Source organism: Eucalyptus grandis, chromosome 6, assembly GCF_016545825.1.
Source record: "Eucalyptus grandis isolate ANBG69807.140 chromosome 6, ASM1654582v1, whole genome shotgun sequence".
Classification (NCBI taxonomy): domain Eukaryota; kingdom Viridiplantae; phylum Streptophyta; class Magnoliopsida; order Myrtales; family Myrtaceae; genus Eucalyptus; species Eucalyptus grandis.
This window is the reverse complement of record NC_052617.1, coordinates 39,927,981-39,954,918: the sequence shown is the minus strand read 5'-3', so window position 1 is coordinate 39,954,918 and position 26,938 is coordinate 39,927,981. Positions and strand designations below refer to the sequence as shown.

At 40.1% G+C, this 26,938-nt stretch overlaps 2 protein-coding genes and 2 long non-coding RNA genes across 6 annotated transcripts; 3 read left to right on the top strand and 1 right to left on the bottom strand.

Annotated features, from left to right (window-relative positions):
* The first annotated feature begins 260 nt into the window (after window positions 1-260).
* Window positions 261-6,171, top strand: LOC104449706. 2 transcript variants are annotated; one of them, XR_005552070.1, is made up of 12 exons: window positions 261-443; window positions 1,587-1,708; window positions 2,447-2,564; window positions 2,726-2,842; window positions 2,932-3,013; window positions 3,318-3,380; window positions 4,116-4,200; window positions 4,400-4,515; window positions 4,960-5,114; window positions 5,184-5,280; window positions 5,731-5,808; window positions 5,889-6,171. It is a non-coding gene; the product is annotated as an uncharacterized LOC104449706 (long non-coding RNA). The 2 variants fall into 2 exon arrangements; XR_001988078.2 differs by lacking the exon at window positions 1,587-1,708.
* Window positions 6,172-7,817: 1,646 nt separating this feature from the next.
* LOC108960289 lies at window positions 7,818-9,617 on the bottom strand. The gene is made up of 2 exons (XR_005551706.1): window positions 9,414-9,617; window positions 7,818-8,121 (listed from the first exon to the last, which is right to left on the bottom strand). It is a non-coding gene; the product is annotated as an uncharacterized LOC108960289 (long non-coding RNA).
* Window positions 9,618-14,732: 5,115 nt separating this feature from the next.
* On the top strand, window positions 14,733-19,653 carry LOC104449704 (probable fructokinase-6, chloroplastic). Its single transcript, XM_010063945.3, has 7 exons — window positions 14,733-15,295; window positions 16,103-16,311; window positions 16,472-16,684; window positions 17,332-17,529; window positions 17,671-17,808; window positions 17,921-18,037; window positions 19,239-19,653. Exons 1-7 carry the CDS (start codon window positions 15,154-15,156, stop codon window positions 19,371-19,373), a joined length of 1,152 nt encoding a protein of 383 aa, XP_010062247.1. The 5' UTR covers window positions 14,733-15,153; the 3' UTR covers window positions 19,374-19,653.
* Window positions 19,654-22,939: 3,286 nt separating this feature from the next.
* Window positions 22,940-26,582, top strand: LOC104449702 (probable serine/threonine-protein kinase PBL7). 2 transcript variants are annotated; one of them, XM_039316009.1, is made up of 7 exons: window positions 22,940-23,139; window positions 23,423-24,022; window positions 24,260-24,517; window positions 24,604-24,776; window positions 24,896-24,975; window positions 25,089-25,236; window positions 26,042-26,582. In XM_039316009.1, exons 2-7 carry the CDS (start codon window positions 23,509-23,511, stop codon window positions 26,387-26,389), a joined length of 1,521 nt encoding a protein of 506 aa, XP_039171943.1. In that variant the 5' UTR covers window positions 22,940-23,139; window positions 23,423-23,508; the 3' UTR covers window positions 26,390-26,582. The 2 variants fall into 2 exon arrangements, with proteins under 2 accessions (XP_039171943.1, XP_010062246.2); XM_010063944.3 differs by having other exon boundaries at window positions 22,940-24,022.
* The last annotated feature ends 356 nt before the right edge of the window (window positions 26,583-26,938 follow it).

Genomic DNA, 26,938 nt, shown 5'->3' with positions numbered 1-26,938 from the left:
CATTTGCTCTTCCCCTCCTCTGCTCTCTCTCCCCGTTCTCACCGACGCTCCTCCGCACGACACCGACGCTCCTCCGCACGACGCCGACGCCTCCACAGGTTGCCCGCGACGCCGACGCCGACGCCCTTTCCACCTCCGCCGGTTGCCTCCATCGCCCCCGACTCCGACGCCGACGCCGACGTGGCCTCCGCCTCCGCCCCTGAACCCGCCGACGCCGACTCCCCTCCGCCGGTTGCCTCTGTCGCCCCCGACTTCGACGCCGACGCCGACGCAGCCTCCGCCTTCGCCCCTGAACCCGACTCTAACGCCGACACCTCTCCGCCGGTTGCCTCCGTCGCCCCCGACTCCGACGCCGACGCCCCGCCGCCTCCGCCTCCGCGAGGGACATCGACGACCTGCCGAAGAACGCGGCCAACTATCCTGTCGGTCCTTTCGGCACGAAGGTTGGTCTCATAGAGTGGATTGCGAATCCGAGATGTGCATTTTATCTCTTCGACATGTGTTCTTACTATGAGATGTGATAGTTTGTGTCTATAGACTGATCCGTTTACACTTGGAGTGCATTATTGGTCTCATGCTGCTTTTGATAGTTGTATTTTACTTATTATCTAATCATTGTTCGTTTGATGCGCTACAGTAACATCTCGCGTTTGATGTTTATATATGGATCTTCGCACTGATGAGTTCCTTTCCATATTGTCAAGACATTCAAGTCAGAAGACTGCGGTTATAGGCACTTCTAAATGTTTGAATGGGAGAGTTTTTTGGTTTTTCTGACAATGTTGGATTAGTTAATCGCTATATGTTCAAATGGTGCGGATGTTTTGTCTTTTTTGTTTCTGAACGAGCGCTTGCTGTGAACTCATGCTGTCACTTTGCATTCAATTTTGTCGATCCAGTGAAACAAAGTGATAAATACAATCGACTATTTTTTTTCCCTATTTGCTAAGTGCTTATCACAAAATGAAATCATTGGCTCAACGGGACCAATAAAGCTACATTGACCAATAATTTTGATCAGAACAATATAGAGTTTTTGGTCAGTTATGCATATTGAAAGTGGAATTTGGAGGCTTTACATGCATTGTTATGATATTGGTCAGTAAACAGAAAATGCAACTCAGTACTGGGAGTTTACAAAGTTGTAGAGGCATGTCGCTTGGTGGCTGATTGTTCATTTGCGAGTCCAAGTTTGACAACCAACGAAAGTTGTTTACCATTGATTATCGAGTTAAGGTAGGAGCCTGGATTTCCTGGAGAAAATGGTTCCTCAATTACTACAGACATCAGCATAAATCCTCGCCAATCATTTGCTCCATCATGCAAGAAACCGGCCCTATAATTGCCCTCGACCTGGTCTTTCTGCTGCTGTGTCTGAATAATCGGACAAGAACAGGGATGGGTTTGAGTTTCGCCAAGAACATTTCCTTCTTGCTTATTCGTCAGTTGTAATACAGACAGAGGGAGAGAGAGGCAGGAAGAATGGGGAAAGAGAAAGTGGGTTTGGTCGCGATGCTGATAATTGTGTCAAGCTGGTGTGTATCATCGTCCTCCTACTCCTCTTCTTCTTCTTCTTCTTCTTTCAGAGGTGATCTGAGCAGAGGCAAAAGGCGCCTTTGACTTTTGGGTCGGCGTCATCGTCGCTGGTTCTCAATTGGGTCGGGTCATCCGTTGTCTTTCCACTCCATGGCAATGTTTTCCCAACTGGGTACCCTTCTTGACCTGTCTTCAGTTCAGTCCGACGTTTCATTTATTAGTCAGAGAGAGAGAGAGGTGATGCACCTGCATTTTTGCTCCTTCAATGAATTCTTGAATGCCTGGGTGACTCTCTGCTGTGCCGTTCACGTTTAGAAAGTATGGGTCATCTCACATTTAACTATCTTTGGTGATATGAAAAGGTCTTTTTTCCTCCAAAAGTTGAAAAAGTTCCTACAGTTTGGCTAGTTACTACGTTGGATTGCTGTTTGATGACCTAAAGATTCATCCAATCCAACGTCATAGTAACTTATGTCTCCCTAAGTGGTAACCATAGATACTATTATCACCTCACTTAGGAATTCCTGAAGTTTCAGTATGTTGATCATCAGATTAAATCTTTCATGCTAAGGGAAAATTGCTTGGAAGATTCTATATGGTTTTCATCACATTAAAGCATCTCTTTTAGGGGAAGTTGTGTTTTATCAGTTTCCATACATTTTTATTCTATATGTCATAACGATGCAATGCTTTTCTTCTCTTTCTTGATCGCTGGGTGTTTCTCAATTGTTAACTTCATTCTCACTTTGCTTGTCATTCATTTTGTGTCCCTTTTTTGTCACACTTTGCTAATTGACTGTTCAATCTTTTGAAGCATAATGCTCCTCTCTTCATGCGATAATCAGATCTGAATATTATAAAAGCTTGTGTATTTGCCAAGACTGATGATCAAGTGAACTGCCTATTTCAGGTCATATAACACAACTGTCTTCATTGGGCAGCCACCAAAGCCTTACTTTCTTGATCCTGACACTGGTAGTGACCTCACATCGCTCCAATGTGATGCCCCTTGTGTACGATGCACCCAGGTAGATTTTATTAGTTTTCAAATTTCATATGATTTGTTTCTCAAATCTATGAATTTTTGTTCATAATCCTAAAACTTTGCTCAGATGTTTGTTTTGAATGGTCTCATGATGTTATGCAGGGTGATAAGTGCTAATAACTTCTCATCATTTTCTTATTGCAGACGCCACATCCGCTTTATCGACCCAACAAGGACCTAGTAATCTGCAGGGACCCAATTTGCGCGTCCCTTCATTCAGGTGACTACAGATCTGACCACCCAGGGCAATGTGACTACGAGGTGGAGTATGCAGATGGCGGCTCTTCTCTTGGTGTACTTTTAAAGGATGTCGTTCATCCCAAGGATATAAACTCCTTTCTCTTTTGCAGGTCCAGAAGGTTCTAAAATTCCACCAATGGAAAAGTCTCAAAATGCTTTAAGTGTTGGTCCATCATTACGACTTCAAGGATTGTTAGTACCCTTCTTCTCTTTCAAATGACCATCCCTTGGTCAAGAGAATCAAGTTACCTCCATACCTTCACTGAGATATCTCACACATTTTATGCTTTTTAAATTGCTTATCAAAAAAGAAAGCATTCAGATTTTTGGCCACTGTATGTGGTATTACTGATTTCCAGGTTTTTTTTTTTTTTTAATGTGTTGCAGCTCTTTTAATTTTGTAGTTTTCTTTGTGGATTTTATTTAAATTTGTTTGTAAAGCTTTTTCAATAGAACAATCGACATAATGTTGCTCATGTTCATTCATCTTCCTCAGAAACGATGTTGGTCTACATGGAAAAGGCACTGCTATTGTCTCTGCTTCTGGATCATCAGACAGGTAAATATGTTGTATTGCATTCTATTTTAGTGTTTGTTGGAGTGTCTTTTTGCTTCTTCTTTTTTCCCTTTAAGGCAATCGGTCGCATAATTTGACTTTACTTCAATAAGAAAGACCTTAAATCTAAAAGAACATTTTTTATATTTATATTTTTTGGTTTAAACACACAAAACCTTGAATAGAAGAGGTTAAGGTCTACATGTGTTGGCAATTCTTCCTTTTGGTAGTTAAGAGATCACATTTGTGTAATTTAGCAAGTTTTTGATTTTTAAATTGTTTGATTCTATGAATTACCATCTGTCGAGCCTAAAGAAATTTACTCTTCATGAGTTGCTGGTCATTGTAATCGTGCTCTGAAACTAATCTGCATCTAGACTAGTTATTCTACATCACCTATCGTTGGACCCATAGCCGGTGTAGTGTCTGTTACATGCATCAGTTGCTTATGCTTTGTAATTATTCAGAGGCATCGACAAACTAGGGCAAACACCTATGTATCCTATATTTTTGGTCAAAATAGGACTTTTATATTACTGTTACTTTTTTAATATGTTGACATGCATCTATTTGCACAATCCACTGAAGTAACATTAGAACATTTCTTAATGGTTTCTGAAAAGCTGTTTCATGGATTCTCATAATTCGACTCATGCATTCAAAGATCACTGAGTCATCTTAAGTTCTGCTCTAAGGTACTTGATCTGCTTTGGCCTCATGCTCTCACTTTGTTTTTAGGAATTTGTCTACCTCAACCATTATGGAAAGAATTCCAAGCAGGTGGCCACATCCTGTGTGGCATCCTCCATGGAAGAACTACAGGGTGAGAATTGTGGCCTAATTTTTCTGGCAGCTAGAAGAAAGTTCTTGTTTTGTTTCAGTAATAGTTATGGTGTCATGTGATAATTATACATTTGAATTTATCATACAGCTGTGTCTTGTCCATGTTATCGTATCTGCAGTTATTTGCTCGCTTACTTGGATTGTTATGTGTTTTGTTTTCTCCTTTTTGTATGTGCAAGGTCATAAGTGGGCATTTGGGATGGTCATAAGTGGGCATTTGGGATGGGTGAGATCTATCGCATTTGATCCTAGCAATCAATGATTCTGCACTGGCTCTGCAGATCGGATAATTAAGGTATTAAGCTTTTACAATTGTGCTTTTTGATGATTCCTGGTCCTCTTTTGTTTGTAAAATTTGCTGATCATAGATGCTCACTTTTTAGTTCTTTGGTTGCTACCATTTGCTAATTTAAATTTCGATGTATAGTTCTTTTGGTTAGTTGAACGAGATGATTTGGTTAGTTGAATGAGATGATTGTTAGAATCATTGAGTTGCCAGAAAGTTGATCACTCTTTTCTATGGCAGCATTTTGTTCTAAAACTTTTTTGAAGTGGTATCCTTAATTCTAATGTTATTTTGAATTGCATGATCTCTGTGATTTAATTGTATAAAGTACAATTTGAGATGGAAATTGCTATTAAAAGTTTTGAAATAGATGAGCATTGACATTGCAGAGATGAATTCTAAATGCCCCCAACTGCAATGCATGGGTCATAATTATTAAGCATTTTGTTATAGGTCAAAGTTCTCAACAAACTTGCTTCAGCTCGAGCTTCAGGAGCAGGTAGCGGCAGCAGAGTCTTGACAGATTTGATAGAGGGTCTAGAAGAAGCAACTGTTGCTGTAGAATTGAGGTTGAAGATCAACCAGAGTCATCCGGACTTAAAGGGAGGGTACGTTGGTTTCTAGCAATGTCGTTTTCTTTTTCCTTCTCTAAAATCCTGATAGTGTAGAGGTTACAGATCTTTCCAAGACTATGGAGAGGCAGTGTTGAAGCACTTGGAGAACTCTATTGATTTAGACCCAAAGCTTCAGAAAGCTCCAGTAAATTATGAAGGAGTAAGTTTTGAATCGATGAAGTTATTCTTAATAGATTGGACCTCATCATTTCAGCAGCTATTTAAATTGTGTATTATCGTGTTCATATGCTGAGGAGACAAGTTAATGCTCTAATTCTCAATTAAAGTACATAAGTTCTGAATGCTCCTGGGGATGGGAGCAAGAAGGAGAGTTAAACGTCGCAATGGAGTCCACGTTGGTTCTTGATTTGTATCTACAAGAGGAGTCAAAATTATAGTCCACAATGAGTTGAGCAAAATGCTGTGTGCTTACCAAAATAATATCTGAACTAGTGACCTCAGACGAGTATTTTACTATAAAGTAAATGCAGGTCCATCATGCTATCTAGTTAATTCCTCTCTTCTTTTCTCCTTGAATAGCGCCAAACACTGGGTGAGCTTTGCATTTTGCATGTGATGCTGATCTCTAGTCTGATTGCTGCTTAAACAGGTCCGGGTATCTGGGTTTTGAGGATGGTTCCTTCTGAGGCTCTCGCTTCATGATCCTGTTCTTCCTCTTAACATTGAGGTAGAGGAATCTCTTACACAAGCTACCATAAAAATGATTTTATTAGATTAAGAATTCAATTCAAAATTTACCTGCTGTAGGCACCAACTCACGATGACGCTGTAAACTTGGACTTGCCGTGCTTGGGGCTGTTAAGGAGTGATTTTAGCATCTACCTCTGTACAGTACGTATAATTAGTGCGTCAATCTGACTTTGAGGAGGTTCATTTTTCAGATGGTGTTGGTCACAGGCACTCGAAATACTAGTTGATGGCTATGTTTACTTTAGTTTTTACTTATGTTCCATGTATGCTACAAAGATGTTCTGATAAATAAGAAACGTTCTTCGACTACAGAATTTGTCGAAGGGATGTTTGAAGTTGTGATGCAACTAGTTTTTCTCGTTTTTATAACGTTCGATCAATTTTGATTGTGTGTATCTCCTGATCATTGTTCTTTACATGGAATGCACAATTTCTGTGCTTAAATGTTGTGATGTTTCCCAAAGACATCCCACACGTCTAATGTTTGTAATGATGAAGACTCGTATTGGACGTCCTCATGAACTGACCTAAATCTCTTACGGGCCGAGATTTTCCTGGACAGATGTCCGGCGGTTCAGCATCATTAGCATGACCAAGTGGGGACGAAATGACAAGTCAATCTTTTTAAGCAACCGATTAAGTGTTACAAATAAATAAAGGAATCTGGTCTTTGATATCAAAGAGTTATAAACTCAAATCGAGAAAACATAGTACAACTGCCATGTGAAATACTCTCTAGTTCATCAGATGTCATTGACTGGCACCAATTTGCATCAAAGTAATTGAAATATGGTTTGACTGATTAAGTGTTCCTCTAAACTTGCGAAATCACAAATTTGACACCATCAAGAACTCCTTATATATAGCATTCTCCATGCAACCAATCAAAATCACAACAAGGCATGGGGGACGTTCGGCCAGGAATGAAACAAAAGCATGAACCCGAATGACAGAACTCCACCAAAACAATTCATCACAAAATTAGAAGCAATGACCCACTTGCCGTCACTCCAGTCCTAGTGAAGCCTCAGATTAGACTCATTGAAAATTAGTTCTTCATTGGATGTGCTGAAGTAGACAACATACTGAGAGCCTTTTAGAACTTTGGAAATTACACCGACCCACCATCCGTCATTGTACCAAGCATCAACTTTGTCGAGCTGCTTGAAACGCCTGGCTGGAAGATGAGGAGGGTAGGGCCTGATATATCGTGAATATGCTTCTTCCCTCAAAGGTTCAGTTTCATCATCTGTTTTCGAGGTTAGGTATTCAACCAGATACTTGTCATTTCCTATATAGTCGATGACAATTGCGGAAATTGCGGAAAACCAAGAACCCTCATAACCTTTTTCATCACTGCTGACCTCCACAGTTTTACCCTTTCCAAACTCGGGGGGTGGCAATGATGTCCCTTTATCAAGTCTTATCTTGAATTTTATCTTGTGAAGCTTTAACTCCATCGTAGATGACTTCTCCTGCAAGTCAATTTTCAAGAACTACAAATGCATTAGAAGAAAGATGGCAAAAATATAAAATATACTCAATGCTAGGTCTAACTGAGCATATGGAGTCATTCAGCCACCAAAGATACATAACAACTTGCCAGCATGTGCCGGCTAATGCCAATGGAGTCCCAAATCTGTTCCCTTGTGCAAAATATGCAATCAAATTGAAGCCAGCTATGCGAGAGTTCTATGAACATTTTTTGTCCCACTTCAGACCACAATGTGAAACAGCATTATTTAGCTTTCTTCTTTTTTTTTTGGGGGGGGTAGGGGAGGTTCAAGGGGAGAGAGGTCATCCATTCAACTAAGAACATCTTCAAGCTCTCAAGACAGCCATACGAGCCATAGTTTCCTTGTGCATTTGGTTGCAACTTTTCTCGACAAAATCAAGTAGCTTTCCCAATTTTTTTGCCCACAAGTTCAAGATGCCATTGCTGTCTTTTGTCATATGTTCCAGACGACTCCCATCAGCTAGTCTATCTTTTATCACAAAACTTGAGATTATTTTCCATCCTCTGCTTCACGCTCAAGACAAAGCAACCAAAGAGGAGGCTGAGCAGCTCATTGTCCACACAATACAGGATAGTCAAAAGATGCATGAGCTCGAATTAACCAGCCATACGATGGTTGTAGATGTACTCAATAGCAAGACAACGGGAGTCAATTTTATCAGCTTCCAAATCTGGGATTTCAAGCTTAAATTCTTCTTCCAGTGCCATTACAATCTCTACGTTGTCCAAGCTATCTAGACCCAAATCATTTTGGAAATGCACATCAGGAGTCACCTGCAAAAACAGAGAGAAACCCGTCTTATGAAATCCTTGCCAATTTGCAATGTCATTCTTTCATTTAATCATCACATGAGATTGGAAGAGCAAGATGTTCTACATACAACCAACACTTCTTCTATACACGATTTTCCATTTAAGCTTCAGCACCCTTTTGGTGCCCCAAAACAACAGTTTTGTATGGAGAAGAGGAAGATGGCAATCAAGCATAGGACCTCTTTAATAAGAGGATGCAAATGAGTAACTTCACCTTAATAGTGTGCTCAAACTCCATCAACGAGTGAGATATATTGGGAAGCAAATATAGTGACAAAAAGAAACTGACCAAGCACTCAAGGAACTGAGAAAATATGAGCATAAAGCAATAGGGAGGGGAAAGAAAGAGAGACATAACAAATACATATCCTCAGCAGCAGTACATGACAATTGAAAGATGAAAATCAACTAAGATTCACCAAAAATAGAGTTATGACAAAAGAAATTAGAAAGCCAATTGCAACCGAATCAATCAAAAGCTCTTTAAATGTAGTGTGTAAATCCTTTTCAGAAAGTAACCAGACATACTTCAGAATCTGATGGCAAAAAGCTGATCTTTGCGTTTTCAGTGGAACTCCAACATCTTTCAAGGACAACATACACCTATTGCCCTTGGAAATACAAAGGATTATCCATCATAATTGGTCTTATTAAAAATTCCCATAAGCATCCATCTGTACTAATGTAGTTTAAAGGACATTCAGTCCAACATGTTATTTGATATTTAGGTTCTTTCCTCTTCCTCATTTTAGTTCTTTCTGTAGTTTCTCTTGTATACTGTGTGTAAGTATAAAAATATATTTGACTTTACTGACAGATCTTATATAAAAAAGCAGGGCAATTTTTAACAAAATGCCATCTCCAAGGAGCAGGAAAAACAGGTGATCTTTTCAATTGCTAGACATTCAACATAATTAAGGGAATAAAATATGATTGTCCAGATGGAATATCCAATTTATTAAAAAGTTCTAAGAAAACTAAACTTACAATATTTAGCCCATCTCGTTTGACACCTACACTAATTAACTATATATTCTAAGGGAATAAAATATCCCAATCATTATTGTTTATGAGTAAAATGACATAATCCTACTACTAATATGCATGGGCTAATAATGAGAGACATTGGGACTAAATTCCATATGAAAAACAAACAGTCACTTAATAAAACTAGATGAACAAATGCCTCCAGCTTTGTCACCAACCATCTCTACCTATTACTCATGCTACATCAGGCGAAGAGGAATCAAGACCTTTTGTTGCTGCATCCATTGCCTTGTATGAGCAAAACTCTACAAAATTCCTAGGGTAGACTGAAGGTTGCCTAGCACTTTCAGGTATCTCTTCATCAAAACGATGGCATAGTTCTTCAGTGGAAACTTTAAGGATCCTGAATATATAAGCAAGTAGATAAATCAAATCAATTTATAAGAAATACAAGAAAAAGCACCCAATCAGGCTAATAGTTAGATCGAGTAATAGTTAGATCGAGGTAGCTACATGAGTGCAAGACTACAATCCTAAAAGTGCCATTTTCATTTTGAATGCCAATACCACTTTTTATCTAAACTCCTGAAGCCCACCTGGACTCATCATTCAGGTCCCCACTCAAGTAGAGTCAAAGATAAGCAGTGGCATATTCTAAGCATTGAGGAATATCACATATTCCATTCTAGCAACTTTCCAGGATTAAGTTAAAGCTCCATATCTGAAACAATACTAAAGTAACAGTATGTACTGCCGCGCCCTATCAAAAACCACTTCTCTCTCCAGAATATTTGCCCAAAACCATCAAAAAGCAAGAAGCTGCTGACTGCTTGCCCAAAACACATGGAAACACTCACGTCCGCACATGCATGTGCACATCAGACACAGCTGACTGATTCCCTGAACATCTTTCATCTTCTCCAAGTTCATCATTGTTTAATCAGCACTAAATAAAAGACCGAAGGCAAAGGGACAGATGACTTAACACTCAGTTACAGACACTTCTCACCGGCATCTCGTTGAGCGAAACCATCAATTACATGCCTTAAACATCAAGCAAGCGTGAACAACAGATAGGTTCCTCACAATCTCGCGCAAACATTTTGGCAGCAACTACAATAGACAAGCTCATGTACAATTTCAGTCACTGCCTGATGCTAACATAGGCCTAATATCGAAACCGCCATTCAAGCCCAATTAATTCAGCACAAGCCATCATACATTATAGCTACTGTCACGGATTCAAATTTCACAAGCATTCCTAAGTCCACACTAAATTTTCAAAAAACAAATGCATATCGCGGCATATGTTGGTAAAATATGTCTTCGAAATGGGTTGAACAATGAAAGCCGCCGTCGCTCTTTCAAACATTTGCGCACCGTTGCTAATGGTCACCGGCAAAAACCTCCGCCAACAAAGTCTCGATGGTACGTTCTAGTATTTCTCGAGAAACAATCGAGAGTTCGAAGAAGACTCGGGAAATGACCACACTTTTCTTTCGAAAATGACAAGTATTTATCGGTCGCAACTCTTCGGTCGCGAACAAACACGTCTTTAGAAAATTGCGGAGAAAGCGACTCTTCGAAGAAGCGGCGCTCACCTGGAAAATTAAAACGCGATAAGGAGTCTTGAAAAGCAAATAAAACGGAATAATTATTATTATTTTTAAATAGAATTTCGAATTTTCATTTATATTTCATTTCCAAAATTCTCAAATTAAAAGGGGCCTTTGAACTAAAATATAAAATAAAATAAAATAAAAATAAATAAATAAAAAGCAAGGGATTAATGCGGAGGCGGCGGGGCGTCGGCGTCAAAGTCGGGCAATTACGGAGCGCACCTGCGGAGGCGGAGGCGGAGGTGGACTACAAAAGGGGCGTCGGCGTCAGGGGCGTAAAGGCTTATTTTGGCGGAGGCGGAGGCGTCGGAGTCAGGGCGACGGAGGCAAACCGGCGGACAGGTGTCGGCGTTCAGTCGGGTTCAGGGGCGGAGGCGGGGAAAGCATTGCGTCGGCGTCGGCGTCGAAGTCGGGGGCGACGGAGGCAAAGGGCGGAGGGGCGTCGGCGTCGGCGTCGGAGTCGGAGTCGGGGGCGATGGAGGCAACCGGCGGAGGTGGGAGGGCGTCGGCGTCGGGGCGTCGCGGGCAACCTGTGGAGGCGGAGGCGGAGGTGGAGGGGCGTCGGTGTCGTGCGGAGGAGCGTCGGTGAGAACGGGGAGAGAGAGCAGAGGAGGGGAAGAGCAAATGGAAGCACAAGGTTCGTTTTTTGTTCTCCCCCCGCAACGGAACGGAGAACGGGGAGAGAGAGAGGACGAGACACAGCCGCAGAGGCGAGCAGAGGAGAGAGAGCGTCAGAGGGGTGGGCCCCAGGAGCGGCGCGCGCAAATTTTGAACCTCTGACAACGTCGCCTACGTGGAGCCACGTGTCGGATTCTGAATGGTCTTACCCTAAGCCTACGTGGAGGGTAAGACCCACCCAATATTTTTTCGAGAAAAGAGAGGTCCGGGAATCCTCGTCAGGGCCTCGGCCAAAATAAAAGAGAGACTTTTCTTCCCCCTCCCCTCCCTTTTCGCCAGCCTCGTCATCGGGAGAAAATATTGGGTAGATCTGATTTTGCATATCATCCATAGAATGCTACATTTATTGGTCAATACGTGACAAGGTAGATCTCACTTATCAAATTACTCCATCTCTTCTCTCTCGCCATGTCAGACGCACTCTGTGTCTCTCTTCCTCTCTGTATTTCTCTCTTCTTCTTCTTTAGAGAAATCACTCCAACTGCCCGCAAGCAAAGACAATCTTGTCTAGATCTCGGCAAGGCAGCCTTGCCCATGGCAATGATGGTCTAGGCGAGACCAGCCTCGCCAACAACAAGCAAGGCGATCCTCACCAGCCAGGCCGAGGTCTCCCCAGCCCACAACCGTGCACAGACCAATTGCCGAAAATCATAGAGGCGTAGTGAAGCTCGCTCCATGGAGTTCGAGCTTTGAGGTTGCAGTTGCGCGAAGGGAGGGGAGTGGATGAAAGGTGATGGGAGTGTATACAGTAATCGAAGAAGTAATAGAGAGGCGGGGATTTTAAAAAAATTCTGGCAGGTTGGACTTTACATGTCGCGTGTTGAATGGTCTGTCTTTAAGTCTGGCTTGGCAAATATATTCAAGTCAATATTTTCCCCTCCAACAATTGAAAAATTGATGCAAAAAAATGCGAAGATCTTTTCTTAAGGATTTTTGTGTGATCGTGTCAAGTTACATGATCTTAAGAGGTTACAATCCTATGGTGCCAAATATCATGTTCTAAATGATTGATCGGCTCCTTAGGTTAAAATTTATTTAATCGGACCTGAAATTCCTAAATTTCATCGTCCATTAATCAAAAATAAAAAAGAATACTAAAAATTTAATGAAATTCTAACTTTTTTTTTTTTTTTTGGTTGAGAAATAAATCTTGCCACAATTGGCGATCTTAAATATCGAATTTTCTAACTTTAACAATTGGGAAAATTCAGGTGATGAAAGTGATGAGAGTAATAATTTAGAATATGAGAAAGAAGATGATGAAATAGTTGCATGTAAAAGGAAAAATAGATATCCTTCTTATAATATGTGTTGCAAGTACTATTTTGTGTATTTATGAATTTAGTGAATTTGAGTGAAGCAAACAATGCTATTATGAAGTACTCAATTGCTCAATAGAGTAGTGTTGAATTTTTTCAGACTGAAGTGTTTGCAATAAAATTATTCATGGAAGATATATAGTGCATCGAATAAGAAAAGTAGCTCAAACCAAATCTAATCATTCAAGGAAGAACAAATTGTGGCATTGTCTTTGACAATAAAATTGTTATAAGTGTGTAGCTGGCCAAGCACTTCTTCAACGCTATCAAGGTCATGCCAAAAATAAATGGTTCTTAGTTCAAATAGTTGGTGAAGAAACAGGTGAAGGTTAATATGTCTAGAAATAAGTGTAAAAGACCCAAGCACAAGGTGATAATTGCAATGGCTGACAATATCACTTAGAGGAGGTGAATAGGTGATTATTAGAGAACTTTACTAACTTATGCAAAAATATAAATGTCAAGTAAAATATAAGAGGAACAATAAAGATGAGTTGATATAAGTGAGAGCAGGTAGTTATATCAAGTGCACTGCACTTTTATTAGATAGATATGGCAATAGGTTGGCAAATAGAAATGATAAGCTTTATAGTGGTTTAGCTTGCTATAAGCTTATGGCCACTCATTGAAACTAACGACCTACTGACTGAATTCCACTAGCAATTTCTAATTAGTTACAGTAGTATGTGCCGTTGGAATTGGGGATTCATTCACTCCGAGGAGAATTTAATCAATCATTCATTATACCAATGGAAAATGATTATTTCCTTATTTGGAGTCTTTATTCTTGGAAGCAACAAAATCGCTAGAAGATTGGTTTTTATGGGCGAACAGATCTCTGGTGATTTCATTGCTATCTAAAACAACTAAATTGATTATCTCTAAAATCATTCAACAATCAACTTAAAGTTTGACGACTATAAAAAGAACAAATGCAAGCCAAAATATATAGAGACGAGTTGCGAAAATTGCAAGGACACCTCACTTATTTTGTGATTAAGAGATTCATTCACTAAGAGTCATACACTAATTGCAAATCTATTGAGAAGTTTACAAGTGTTGTAGTGGTGCACATGACTTGGTAGGGTGATCTATTAGGTTTGGGTAGAAATAGTGCAAGCTATGACCATAATAACTCAAACAGCTCTAGTGAAATCTAGCCTTGTTAATGGATGTTTGTTTTGGACAGCGGATGTGGACAGCGGATGTGAGCTTGATTTAACCTGAACTATTATTGATCCATGCCCATCTGTCTCTATCCTTTTACTTGTTATTTTATTTGTTTGATAGAAATACTACATACATATCTAGTAGATTAATCTTGCATGTATCAATCCATTTTTGCACATATTAATTGACTCTAATTCTTTTGCAAAAAATGTATCGGATTGCATACATAACCTATTCAAGCCTCGCGGGATTAAAATCAATAGACATAACACATTACATAATGAATCAAAATTCAGAAATCATTTGTAAATGACCATAGCAAATGAAAGGTGCATGGGTCCATAACAAGTATCTTTTATGTGTAAAGGTGGGGTTGGACGTGAACCCTTGGGGCTCTTCAATCCAATTTCTCATCCTCTTCTTTCTTTTGTAAAAACCTTTCAAAAATATTTAATTCTTTCGATATCAAAAGTTAACAATTGATTCCTCAATCATCTTGCTTTGTTTCCTAACTTTCCCTTTTTTTCCTTTTAAACTTTTCAAAACATGACGATAGGTTTTATTTGAAATTTTTCAAAATGGGAAATCGTAAAATATCTTCTTCAAAAATTAGCTGGTGATGTGCAACGCAAGCGACCGACCTAGTAGTTCGCGTGAATTCAACTCCATAGTAACGTTTACCTCCTTTTTTTTTTTGAGTCTAGGGGAGGGAAGAAAGGGATTAAGGAGAGGAAGAAGTCCACGTGGAAACACGCAAATGGAGTGACCCTCGAGCTAAAACCTCGTTTTCTGTCCAAAATCACCTGAAAACCGACGAAAAAACCTTTGCTTGTCTCTTCCTCTCTCTCTCTCTCTCTCTTCGGATCTTTGCTTTCTCCGCTGTTCCCAAACCACAGACGTCTGTCTCCTCTGCCGTCAAGCGATTGCTGAATTCGTTCTGAGAATCTTGATTGGAGTCTTCCCCATTTTTCTATTCGTCCAAACCAATGCTTCCCGCTCCACTTCCCACGGCGCCCTCGACTTTAACGCCCCCTCGTCATCCTAACCTTTGATCGCATTTGCTCGCAAGAACGGCACTTCATCCTGTTTTCGAGCTCTCTGCTTCTACTTTTTCCACCGTTTTCTCGGTGATCGGATCTTCAGCATTGAAATTTCCCTTCTGGGTCGGGTCAATCTCACTGAGAAAGATTGCAGCTTTGTTTTTTCTTGTTATTTATGTGATGGCCCTTCACTCCAGTGCTGCATGCTTCAATGGCGTGGGCATTTCTCGACGGGATTTTGTGAGCTGTAGGCGCCGAACGGTGAAAGTCTCTGCCTTTAGCTGCCCGCCTCTGTCCTCGATTGCTCGATTGAATGTGAAAGGTACTTTAGTAACTGTGTTTCTTGTTGCTGTTTTCAGTTTGGGAAAAGTGTCTCGTGTCTGTTTTCTCTATATTGATAAATTGTGCACAAGATTGAATGGTTTTAGCCCTTACCAAATCGGGAACCTACCGCTTTGGGTGAATTGCATCATTTTCGATCCCAAATTTGTCGCCGATCCTTCTTAGAAATGGCACAGCTTTTTGAAGAGGGTCCACTCCTGAGGTTGTATGTTCTGAGAATCTGTGAATATCAAGAGGATTAGCTTTACGTCAGGCCCCAAGAAATGGCATTGAGTAGACAGCTGTGAAACAAAAAGTATTAACAGGCGGAATAACTAGAAAGATAGGTGCCATTCGAGTCTTTCATCTGTGCTTGGACCTTTAGTCCTAGAAACTCAAACTGCTAAGAGATGGATGAACAATGTGTGCTCAAAACTTGGCCCATTCCAAGGGGAGCCCAATTGGACACCATAAATGGTTCCTTTGTTTTTCATCAAACATATTTCACAATGCTGTCATCCTCGAGCTTGGTGATGATGGAATTTCACTGGTGACATCATTAATTTTAAATTGGCCTAGATTTTCACTGGTGAATAGGCCATTAATAAGGTGTTATGATGTGGAATTCATTGTTAACGTAAATCATTGGTTGGAAGTATTGGAAAGAAGTGAAAGTCAACTTCTTTTTCTACGATGTGCCTGCAATTAAGCTGTGCAAAAATAGCTTTGTCATTAACTAGGTTTCTCACATGTCGCTGCATTGATCAGCTTATCCCAATTCTAATGTGATCTGCATATTTTCTTTTAGGAAAAGCGGTTAGAGGTAATGATGCACCTGAAACGAAAGATAATTCTCTCGTGGTTTGTTTTGGGGAGATGCTAATTGATTTTGTCCCGACTGTTAGTGGCCTTTCATTAGCTGAATCACCTGCTTTTAAGAAAGCTCCAGGAGGAGCACCTGCTAATGTTGCAGTCGGCATATCCCGTCTTGGTGGATCATCCGCCTTCATTGGGAAGGTATGATTGCTCGTTATTGTTTTGTGCTTCTATTTAGATAATTGAAGTCAACTTATCTGCATAGCAATCGCACCGCTATTTATTTTTTAGGGAACTAATCAAGTGTCATGTGCTTTCTAAGATAATAGCTAATGTAGACATTCTCTATGTATTTGCACAGGTGGGTGAAGACGAATTTGGCTACATGCTTGCTGACATTTTGAAGGAAAATAATGTAAACAGTGAAGGGATGCGATTTGATCCTGGCGCTCGTACAGCTTTAGCATTTGTTACACTAAGGAATGATGGGGAACGCGAATTCATGTTCTACCGCAATCCAAGTGCTGATATGTTGCTTGAAGAATCTGAACTGGATTATGACTTAATTAGAAAGGTTGGATTCCATTTTATTTTTAGGAAACCAATTATGTGAACAAATGAATCAAAGAGTAAATAACACAGTTCCATGCTAGAATATGCAAACTAAGGAGATGATAATTTTTGACATGCTGATAGTTCCATACGGTTTGAGTTACCCTTAACCTACAAATAACCCACCAAACTGGTTAATTTCAATGAGTAAAGTAGTTAGCATAACTACCGGGATGTTGTTGTTTGTTGATTTTATGCATAACTGCCAAGTAGTTGCTACATTCTGATAATCCTCTGGAATTTCACGTCTTCTTTTCTGTTGAAGTTACAGAAGAGAATACCAACTTAAAACTAATTTGTCTCATCACAACAAGCTTTTCTTGGTCTATTTGGGTGGAAAATGATTTGTTCAGGAGGAACTGGAGGGAAAAATATATAAAAATTTCCACACAAAATTAAGACATGAGGAGCCATACTTGTCCTTGTCCGGAAATGCTAAAGTTTCTAATAAATTTGAACTTTTTTTGGCTCCACTCGGAGACTTAAACACAGAAACCAAAAATTCATTTTCTTTTGCTTTGCCAGAACAAGGTTGCGACGTAGATATGATTAATATGTTCTATTTCTGTGAGTAATACATGTCTCAAAATATTTTTAATTTCATGACAGGCAAAGATCCTTCACTATGGTTCCATAAGTCTTATAACAGAACCTTGCAAGTCCGCGCACATTGCTGCAGCTAAAGCTGCCAAGGATGCCGGTGTCATCCTGTCCTATGACCCCAATTTAAGGCTTCCTTTGTGGCCTTCAGCAGAAAGTGCCAGGGAAGGAATATTGAGTATCTGGGAAATAGCTGATATTATAAAGGTAAGAACAATGCTTCGGCCACGAGTCTATCACGGTTGTGAGCCCATAGTTCTTCTTTTTGGCATTTCCAAAGGTTGTGATGTACAGTATGAAGCACAGATAAAAATTACCCTCTTAACATGCTCTTCTGCATAATTTCAGATAAGTGAAGAAGAGATTTCTTTTCTGACCAAAGGAGAAGATCCTTATGATGACGCTGTTGTTCGTAAGCTTTACCATCCCAATCTCAAATTGCTTCTTGTAACAGAGGGACCTGATGGTTGTAGGTACTACACCAAGGTATGGTGTGGCACCATATATCCTAGAAAACTGCAAATCATTTAATACATATCAATAGCTAGCTTATTGATGCTTATTTTTTCAAAAGCTGTTATTTTGGCTCATCTTGTAGGATTTTAGCGGGAGAGTCAAGGGTCTGAAAGTGGACGCTGTTGACACTACCGGTGCTGGTGATGCCTTTGTAGCTGGGATATTATCACAACTAGCTGTTGATCTCTCCTTGCTTCAGGTAATGCTTTATTTTTCAACCATATCTTTTGGTTTCCAAGAACATTATCTGCCCATCAGTAATTCTACCCACTCGAGAAATGGCACTTTTTATACATGTGAGGCACTGAGGTCCGTCAGGTTAGTTTTTTATGAAGACTCACACTTCCATGTCCACTCTGAAGCAGTTAGAAGCTTGGTTTGCCCTGTCACTTTTAGGGGATTTTAGAGTTATGACATAGGCATAGTGTGCAAAAAATAGCAACGGCCACACTAAACATGGCTTGTGGATTGACAGTTTGACAGTTATGAGCCAGCGAGTGGTGTTTCTCAATGATCCACCTCAAGACCTTGTGAGAGTTGACCACAAAAAGGAGTATACCTTACCACCATGGTTGTAGTGACCTATTTATCATGCCAGACTATTGTCTTTATTGGACATGCAGCCTATATAACATGGTTTCTTTTTGTCACTTTCGCAAAATTCCATGTGGGATAGGGGCAAGCAGGGCAATGTACAGTTAATTATGACAAATATGCACTTGGTTTCAATTGTTTGAAAAACAAGCAGATATTGCACTACAAAAACCACAGGCCGTCAGAGAAACTTATTTACTTTGGTATACATTAGATGGATTCGACAATGAAAGATGAGACTGCATGTTGAAATCTTTTAGATAGCCAGGTAGAGTTTGATAAGAATTACTTGATGTTTTTAGATGTATGAAGTGAGAAACTCCCTCCTTGGTGTTGCTTCCTCTGCAAACGGTTTAAATATATCGTAACATTCTTTCGATGTTTCTGCTTTAGTGCTGAGACTTCTGCCATACATCATACCTCTGACTTGCAATGGTTCACATTTGGGCTCAAACATTGAATAACGATACTTTGCCTTTATTTTCTTTATAGTTTATTTATCTATCCCCTAGTACATTTCTCTACAGTGCATTCTTTTTTTGAATCTCACGGTGGATGGATTATGCTATGATCATACAAAGAGAAGACTGCAGCATTTAAATAGAACCGAGCAGATAATCAACACATTAGGAAACTGATCTTTCGCTATAAATGGCATAAAGACCGAGAGAACACATTGGGAAAGCAGTCCTCCACAAATAACCAACATAATTCTGCTCTGTGGTCTCTGTCACACATCTGGTGTCCTCTTTTACTGTCACTGTTGTAACCCCCTCAATAAATTCTAAGTCCATTTTATCTTGTAGGAGGAGGACCGGCTAAGAGATGCCCTTAAGTTTGCAAACGCTTGTGGTGCACTGACTGTGACGGAGAGAGGTGCCATTCCAGCTTTGCCAACTCGAGAAGTCGTTCTGAATACATTGCTCAAGTCTGTGGCATAAATAGGTTCATCTCTCAGTCTCTGTTATTTTTGTCAATGAACATGTCACCACAAGTAGTCTGAAACGGAGGTGATAGAGCGGCTGTTGAGGAAAATAAAGGTCTTTCTTGTTGAGTAGAAAACTATAGCATTCTCGAGTAAAGACTGATTGCTATACTGTTCATGTCAAAAGTGAAGTTTTTTTCTGTTGGGTATGTATTGATAAATGAATGAGGATTGAGGAGCTAGTAGCCAATGTTTGTTTGTTGGAAAATAGATTGGTTGAAGAGTTAGCGATGGAATTTCTTACTTATCAAAAGTTGCTTGCCCAAAACTGCAGACCTTATGCAGGAATCTCTGGATGATAGTGGCGGCCTGTTGGTCAATTCGGACCATGCGTGCGACATTACAGAGATCATCGGAAACAAAAGTTAAACATGAGGAATTGGGCTTGAGAATCAAATTCATCATTTCACTGAGCTTTGAATCATGCAACTTGATACTCTTGAGTTTGAGCGTTCATTTGAAACCAAATTTTACATTCTTTGAGTGATAATTTTTTAACTCCAAAAACTGGATGTCGTCAAATTGCTATAATTTTTCAGAATCAACAAGTCCAGAGAAGTCAGTCAAATCATCGTAAGCAGCTGATCGTTCATAAGCATAAACGAAGCTCTACAATAAGTCTATTCAAGAATTGTGGTTAGGCAACTGCCACATCGCATCTAAAAAAGTGTTGAGGCTTCAAGTTCAGATTTTCGTTCATGCGACACATCCTCCTGGGGATATATCTAGTTCGGCACGTGAAAACTCGAGAGCCATAATCTTCTCTGAGTCTCGACAAAATATCTACACTTAGGCTGATCAACGACGATGGATTGACACATTGTTGCTGAGATCCAATCAAAGAGCTAAATGCATTCAATACACTCTTGACTCTTTGATTAGATGGGACATATCGTCACGTTCATGAATACTTTGGATAGCTTCAACTACAAACCTTTTTAGGAAATCGTATCATTAATAAATGTATGCCACACCACATGTCCTCTACTCGTCCGATCTAGACATGACCATATGACGGTCCCTTGACATTTATTGAGCTATCCACCAACTGAAACTCCCAAACAAATTGACATTACCAATTAAAAGATCAAGCGCACTAAAAAACCTTCATATCTATTATTTGTCCCCTAAGTTGAGTTTCACATCCATGCTTTAAATTCGTTCTAATATCGGCTTACACACGTGGAGAACACAATAATGTCACATGTTTCTTTCTCTCACACATCATGATCAAGCGGTCTTTACGATTATTGAACACAACACACAAAATTTGCCTTCCCATCTAGACCGATCTTCCTATTCCCACAAAGACCAGGGGGTTTCATTAGGAATTACTTTCTTGTCGTCTAATTACGCAATGCTATGTCCAACAAAAACTGAGCTTTAAGATCGGTTAGCGAAGTTCATCTCAGCCTTAACCCTTGGTCATCCACGTACTTCCCAATCGAATTCGCCATACACAAGGGCAGAAGATGAGCAGAGGTGACGGTTGAACAGCCACAAGAAGTGGCTCCCTCAACAGGGAAGATTCTGTCATTGAACTTGTGGTTCTCTTGTGTCGTTGATCAAGGAGTTAGAGGGAGATGTGACTGGCGAAATCCTTCTTGAGCCATCGAATGCGCGCCATGCAATCATGATGACGACGCAAAGAGCCCCACTAAAATCAACTGCGCTTCCACTTCACATCCAGGCACGTCTCGCTCACATCCGGTTGGGGGCAGGTTCCGGTTAGGTACCGACACATGTACTGCTCGAAGAGATGCCGCGTGTAAGATGAGTGCTACTTTAGGCCCTCGTGGGTATGCACTAGGGCCAACCAATCTTTTCGGCCGATTTTTTTGGCAAATATCGCAGTTCCGTCTCAGAAACATGGACTGAACATGCCTAAACCTATCATGAGATGAGATCTAACTATAACACACTCAGCATGGTAGGTACATAAGATTCATCGAATCCTTAAAAAGGTAAGCGGGACAGAAAAAGGTGATAAAACCAGGACTCGAAACGTGTTTCCGTAATTCAAGAGGATCTTGATCTTGTCTCGCGAGGGTAAATTTGGAGTATATTAAGAAGGCAACCTTTGTGCATGGAATATGAATTTTGTAGTGGCTATTGAACTAGAGGACAGCATTCATTTTCTTGTTTTTCAAATCAAAATAGAATTGGCTTCCTTTTTGCCAAGTTTAGGTTTGGCTATTTGGCTAGGCGACAGGTTAAACTAAGGAGAGGGGCGTCGAGAAGAGAGTCAAGGAGAGGTTGTTGGGAATTAAGGAGTTGGAGGGTCACCGAACCACTAATCAAATTCCACCATGATTTGATTTTGTACATTAACAACAACTCATTCCCCAAAGTCATAAACCAGCAACCAAAGCAAGATTTGGGTATTATTGATTATTCTTGTTCCCATGTTTTTCTTGTCACGCCCGAGGGGAAAAAAAAAATAAGAAGAAGAGAGGGCTGGGGAAATTATTCTATTGTCATTGTAATCGATAAGGTGTAAATCGCCAATGTAGAAAATCAATAAGGAGATAAATGGTATAATCGAATCCACTGGGAAAGAGAAAAGAATCCTTCCTCAAAATGCAATATACAAAAATGACAAGTTTGAAATTTTATTTATGTAATTATTCTATCCTCCAATATCTTTTATTTGCCTACCATCTTTACATCAATGCTTATTGGAATAATTTTTTTTTTCGTGATGACAATTTAGGGTAAGCAATTTATGTCATGTTAGGTCATGTTATTCGTGTTGTGTTGAAATAGTAATACATTATTTATATAGTTAATTCAAACATGACATATTCAATAAACGTGTTGAAATGCCTCAATGGTGTTCCTAATAAAGATAACTGTGCAACATGACATAACTAATACAATTATCAAACATGTCATCGTGATAAATTAGCATGTTTACAAAATAAACAAAATCTATACACAATAAACACGTGAAACACTTTTATACATGATAAATTATATTAATACGTTCATATGATAACTTGTGTTAACATGTTTAACATAGTTTTAGAAATCACGAGTAAATCACTTCACATTACATCTAAACTCAAATATTTAGTTAGTTGTCCCATGTTTAATCACTTTTGTATTCTTAAATTTTTATTTATATTATCATTCACTTTTTTGAAAGCCTTGAAAGCTCTTTCTTAACAAGTGGGGATCTCATTCCTATTGGAATTGACATTATGTTTATAAACTTTTAAGGATGAAAAAGCTTTTTAAATATGAGCATTTAATACGTCGAATTAAGTCGTGTCGAAAGAAATAATACATTAAAACGTTAATCTAAATGTGTCAATTTATATTCAGACAGGTAAAACGCGTCAGCCCGCGTGAGACGCGGTTCTTACCGTGTACTAAACAGGCCCGTCAGTTTATCACGCAAAGTTTATACCTAATCCAAATATTTAGGTATTTGCCCCGTGGTGCCATGTGAATGGATCGAGTCCAATAACCCTATAAAACGCACATTAAACCCAAATCCAAATATTGTCAAGTACACAAAGCACTAAATTTTGCCTTTCACGCTCGTGTCTTCTTTCCCTCTTTTGCTTATCTTTACTTTGTCATCATCCAACACTTCGAACTACCCTTTTGCGGGCTTCATGCCCACTCCACCATTGACAAACCGAATCTCTCTCGCTTTCTTTCTTCCTCGCAACCAACACCCATCTCCCTCCTGCTCTTCTGAAATTCAATTTATGGTATCTCCACTTTAATTTAAGCGGGATTCATCACCTAATTTTCTTTATAAAATGTGACTGAACTTAACTATTATAGGCCCCAGATCACGTTCGATGCGTCCACCTTCTCTGTACGCAAGTTTCACGCACCTTTGCCCGTCTCTGTTTCTCTCTCCCTCCCGCTGAGAAATTCTCCATCAACGTCCGGGCGGGGGCTGCTTTTGTTCTTCTTTTTCACATGGTGTTTTTCTCTCTCCACCTTTCTCTGTCCGTGTCTCACCTCTTCTCACCTCTCCTGCTTTAGGAGGCTCCTCCTGGGTTTCCGCGCTCTCTCAGTGAGATTTTCGCTTCAAGGAAAAGCAAGGTGAAAGCGAGAGAGAGAGAGAGAGGATGGGGATTTCCCAAGAAACGTGCAGTGTCTCACAAGCTCCAAACGCTTCCTTATCCTTGGGGCATTACTGTTTCGAGCATGATGAGTTCGAGAAAATGAGACCCAGTTTGAGGAGCATGATTTGGGATCTTGGGTTGTCCTGTTTTCTCCCCAAGGGTGGCCGCAGCGATGAGAATGACGATAAAGATCGAAACTTGGAGCACAACAAGGCCTGGTTGCTCGCGGAGTCAGGAGGGTGTGGCGCCCGGTTGACCAGCGTTGACCCCCAGTCCGTGCACTCGTCCTTCAGGTTCAGCATCTGCTCTCAGGTCGAGCTGGAGTCCATGAACTTGAATTCCTCCGACACGGCGACCGTTTTGATGGTAAATTTGGACAATGGCTTGGAGAGTCATGAGCAGGAGCAGAAGTGGAAGCGGATTGAGTCATTGGAGAAGAGCATCACTCCTCTTACCAATACACTGATCAGGTTCAGCTACAGCCAAATTGTCTCTGCCACTCGAAATTTCTCTAAAGGTACTTAATTGGGTTGAGAAAGATTAGCTAAATTCATTGTGTGTGTATATTTTGACGCATGGTCAGTCATGATGCGTAATAATGCAGAGGACTCGTGAGGTCTGTAGATACACTTCGGGATTAGAATTGGGTGTTTTTTGGGCCAAATTTGTTGTGTTGGTCTGATTTGTTATGTTATTTTACTGAGATTGATATGTTGTTTAAAACTATTGACTGATTTTGTTTATAACGGGGTAGGCAGGGTTCTGGGAAGAGGAGCTTTGAGCTACGTCTTCAGAGGCAGAATTGGGGTTTTAAGAACTTCTGTGGCCGTGAAACGTTTGGATAAACAAGACAAGGAGTGTGCGAAGGCATTTTGCAGAGAACTGATGATTGCAAGCTCCCTTCGCCACCCTAATATCACTCCTTTGGTTGGGTTCTGCATGGACTCCGAGGAGGGCTTCTTCTTGGTGTACAAGTATGTCTCTGGTGGAAACTTAGAGCACCATTTGCACGGTACAATGTTTTGTCTTACCTTTGCCAGCTTATTTTCTGTATTCAAGTGTATGAATTGAAGTAGTTTCTGAAATTTTGTGTTGCAGACAAGAAGAAAGGACCAAAAGGTCGTTCAAGACTTCCATGGTCAATGAGGTATAAAATTGCGGTTGGGATTGCAGAAGCTATAGCATATTTGCATAGTGGTACGGAAAGATGTGTTGTTCATAGAGATATTAAACCTTCAAATATACTCCTTTCAGCCAACAAAAAGCCCAAGGTGAGATATAGGCTTCCTCATAATTTTATTCTGTTTGATAAATTATTGGGAGAAGAGAAAAAAAAGGAAGTGATATGCATGTGATGTAATGTATTTCTGAATTGGGAATGAATTTGCAGCTGTGTGATTTCGGACTTGCTACATGGACACCAGCACCTTCAATACCTTTCCTGTGCAAGACTGTGAAAGGAACTTTTGGGTAATCATCTAAAGAAAGCTTCTCCCATGAGCAGAACAAAGCAATGGTCGTTCTGCTTTTGAGTTTTGAGCCTCTTATTGCTTCACGCATTTACTGTTTACATGAATGCGCAGCTATTTGGCACCTGAATATTTCCAGCACGGTAAGGTATCGGACAAGATGGATGTCTATGCTTTTGGAGTCGTCTTGTTGGAGTTGATAACTGGTCGAAAACCAATTGAAGCAAGAAGGCCATCCGAAGAGGAGAACTTGGTGCTGTGGGTAGGTTAAAATGCTCAATTCGTTGCCTATTTAATTCCTGTAACATTATGAGGGCCGAATGTATTTTCCTCCCCAGTGACTATTTATGATACGTGGGAAACAAGGTAAGGTCCTATAAATCTAGGTTAATTGGGGTGAACTACCCCTCACTGGGACCACTCTGGAGTCTGGGCTTTGTTTCCACCGCCATGTGGACTCCACATACCTGACATTTCTTATCAGTTACCAGTCAAATGATATCTATGGGATCGTTGAGGAAACGCAAATGGATCCTCGTATCACCACATTTCAAGCTAACATGATATCTTGATGGGACCAATGTTCTGGTTCGGATGGTTTTCCAAAGGATAGACTGGCTACCTGTTTGAGAAGGTTTTTGAGTCTAGGAATTTATTGAGACTGTTAGCTCAGTGAAGTCTCTTCTCATCAGAACTTGCTTAGAAACCCCCACGGTTGTTCTCCTTAATGCTATGAACATTTTTGCTTTAAATAAGAAAATCTCTGGAAAGTAGCAGAGAAGTTCTTAACTCAGTAAGTCTCTCCATCGACAAGGTCACTGGATTGCATGTGTTAATGCTCATTTTGCTAGATGTTCTGAAATGATGCAACACTAAGAAATTTTTAGTGGTAGGTTACTTTCAGGGATGTGCATATTTCTGTTTCTTCTATAAAGAGAATGGAAAAAAGAAAGTAGAAATGCTTATAAGCAGAAGCATCATTGACAAGTGATCAGCAAAACCTGAAACCTAACATTTGTATTATACTCTGATCTTTGCCTAGCTGCTAATTAACATATTTTTTGCAGGCAAAGCCTCTCCTAAATAAAGGGATAGGAGCAATAGAAGAGTTGGTTGATCCGAGGCTGACGCGCACTTTGAAAAGCCTCAAGCAAATTGCCCGAATGATTCAGGCAGCTGCGGTGTGCATAATTAACGAAGAATCCCAGAGACCGGGCATTGATGTGGTCGCTGCTATTCTAAGAGGCGACGACGAACCTATTTTGGCTGGTAAGTCCAGCTTCCCAGGAAACGGATTTGTAGTGGATTATTTCACACAAATGCATCAGACCAAGAGCGAGATGAACAAACACTTGGCTCTAGCGATGGTTGGAGTTTCGGAGTTTGAGGATGATGATTACTTCTGCTATCAATGACATATAGTGCTGAAACGCTAGCTTTTTGACCATTTCTTTTGTTTTGATTGAACAAAGGTTTCTAGAGAGATCGGAGTCGCAAAGATTGCTGGAAATATGTAAAATTTTTGGAACTGTTCAGTCCGATTGCGTGTGTACATAACTTAAAATTGTGTATTGAGAAAGTGTGAATCTGATCTAGATTTTTTCTATATGTTTAACTTGTATTAGCAGGCCGAGAAATTAATCCAACAGTAAATCCTTGCCGGTGAACTTAAGGTGGGAAGGGATAACTAATTTTCACCTACAATGTTCGATGAATTGCATCTTGACAAATAAAGATAAGAAGCTTCAAATCTGAATCAATTTTTTGAAGCCGCAATGTGGGATATGCATATTATATTCAGTTCCAGTCCTAGAAAAAGATGTTTTCACGGATGACGTATACAGAATCCCTCCAAGCACAACATAAAATCCCAAAAATTAGGCAAGCCAAAATTGCTGCAATTGCTTTTAGATTTAGGTGAACTAGCCAGGCTATAGGAAAATCAGAACGAGGAGGACCCGTAC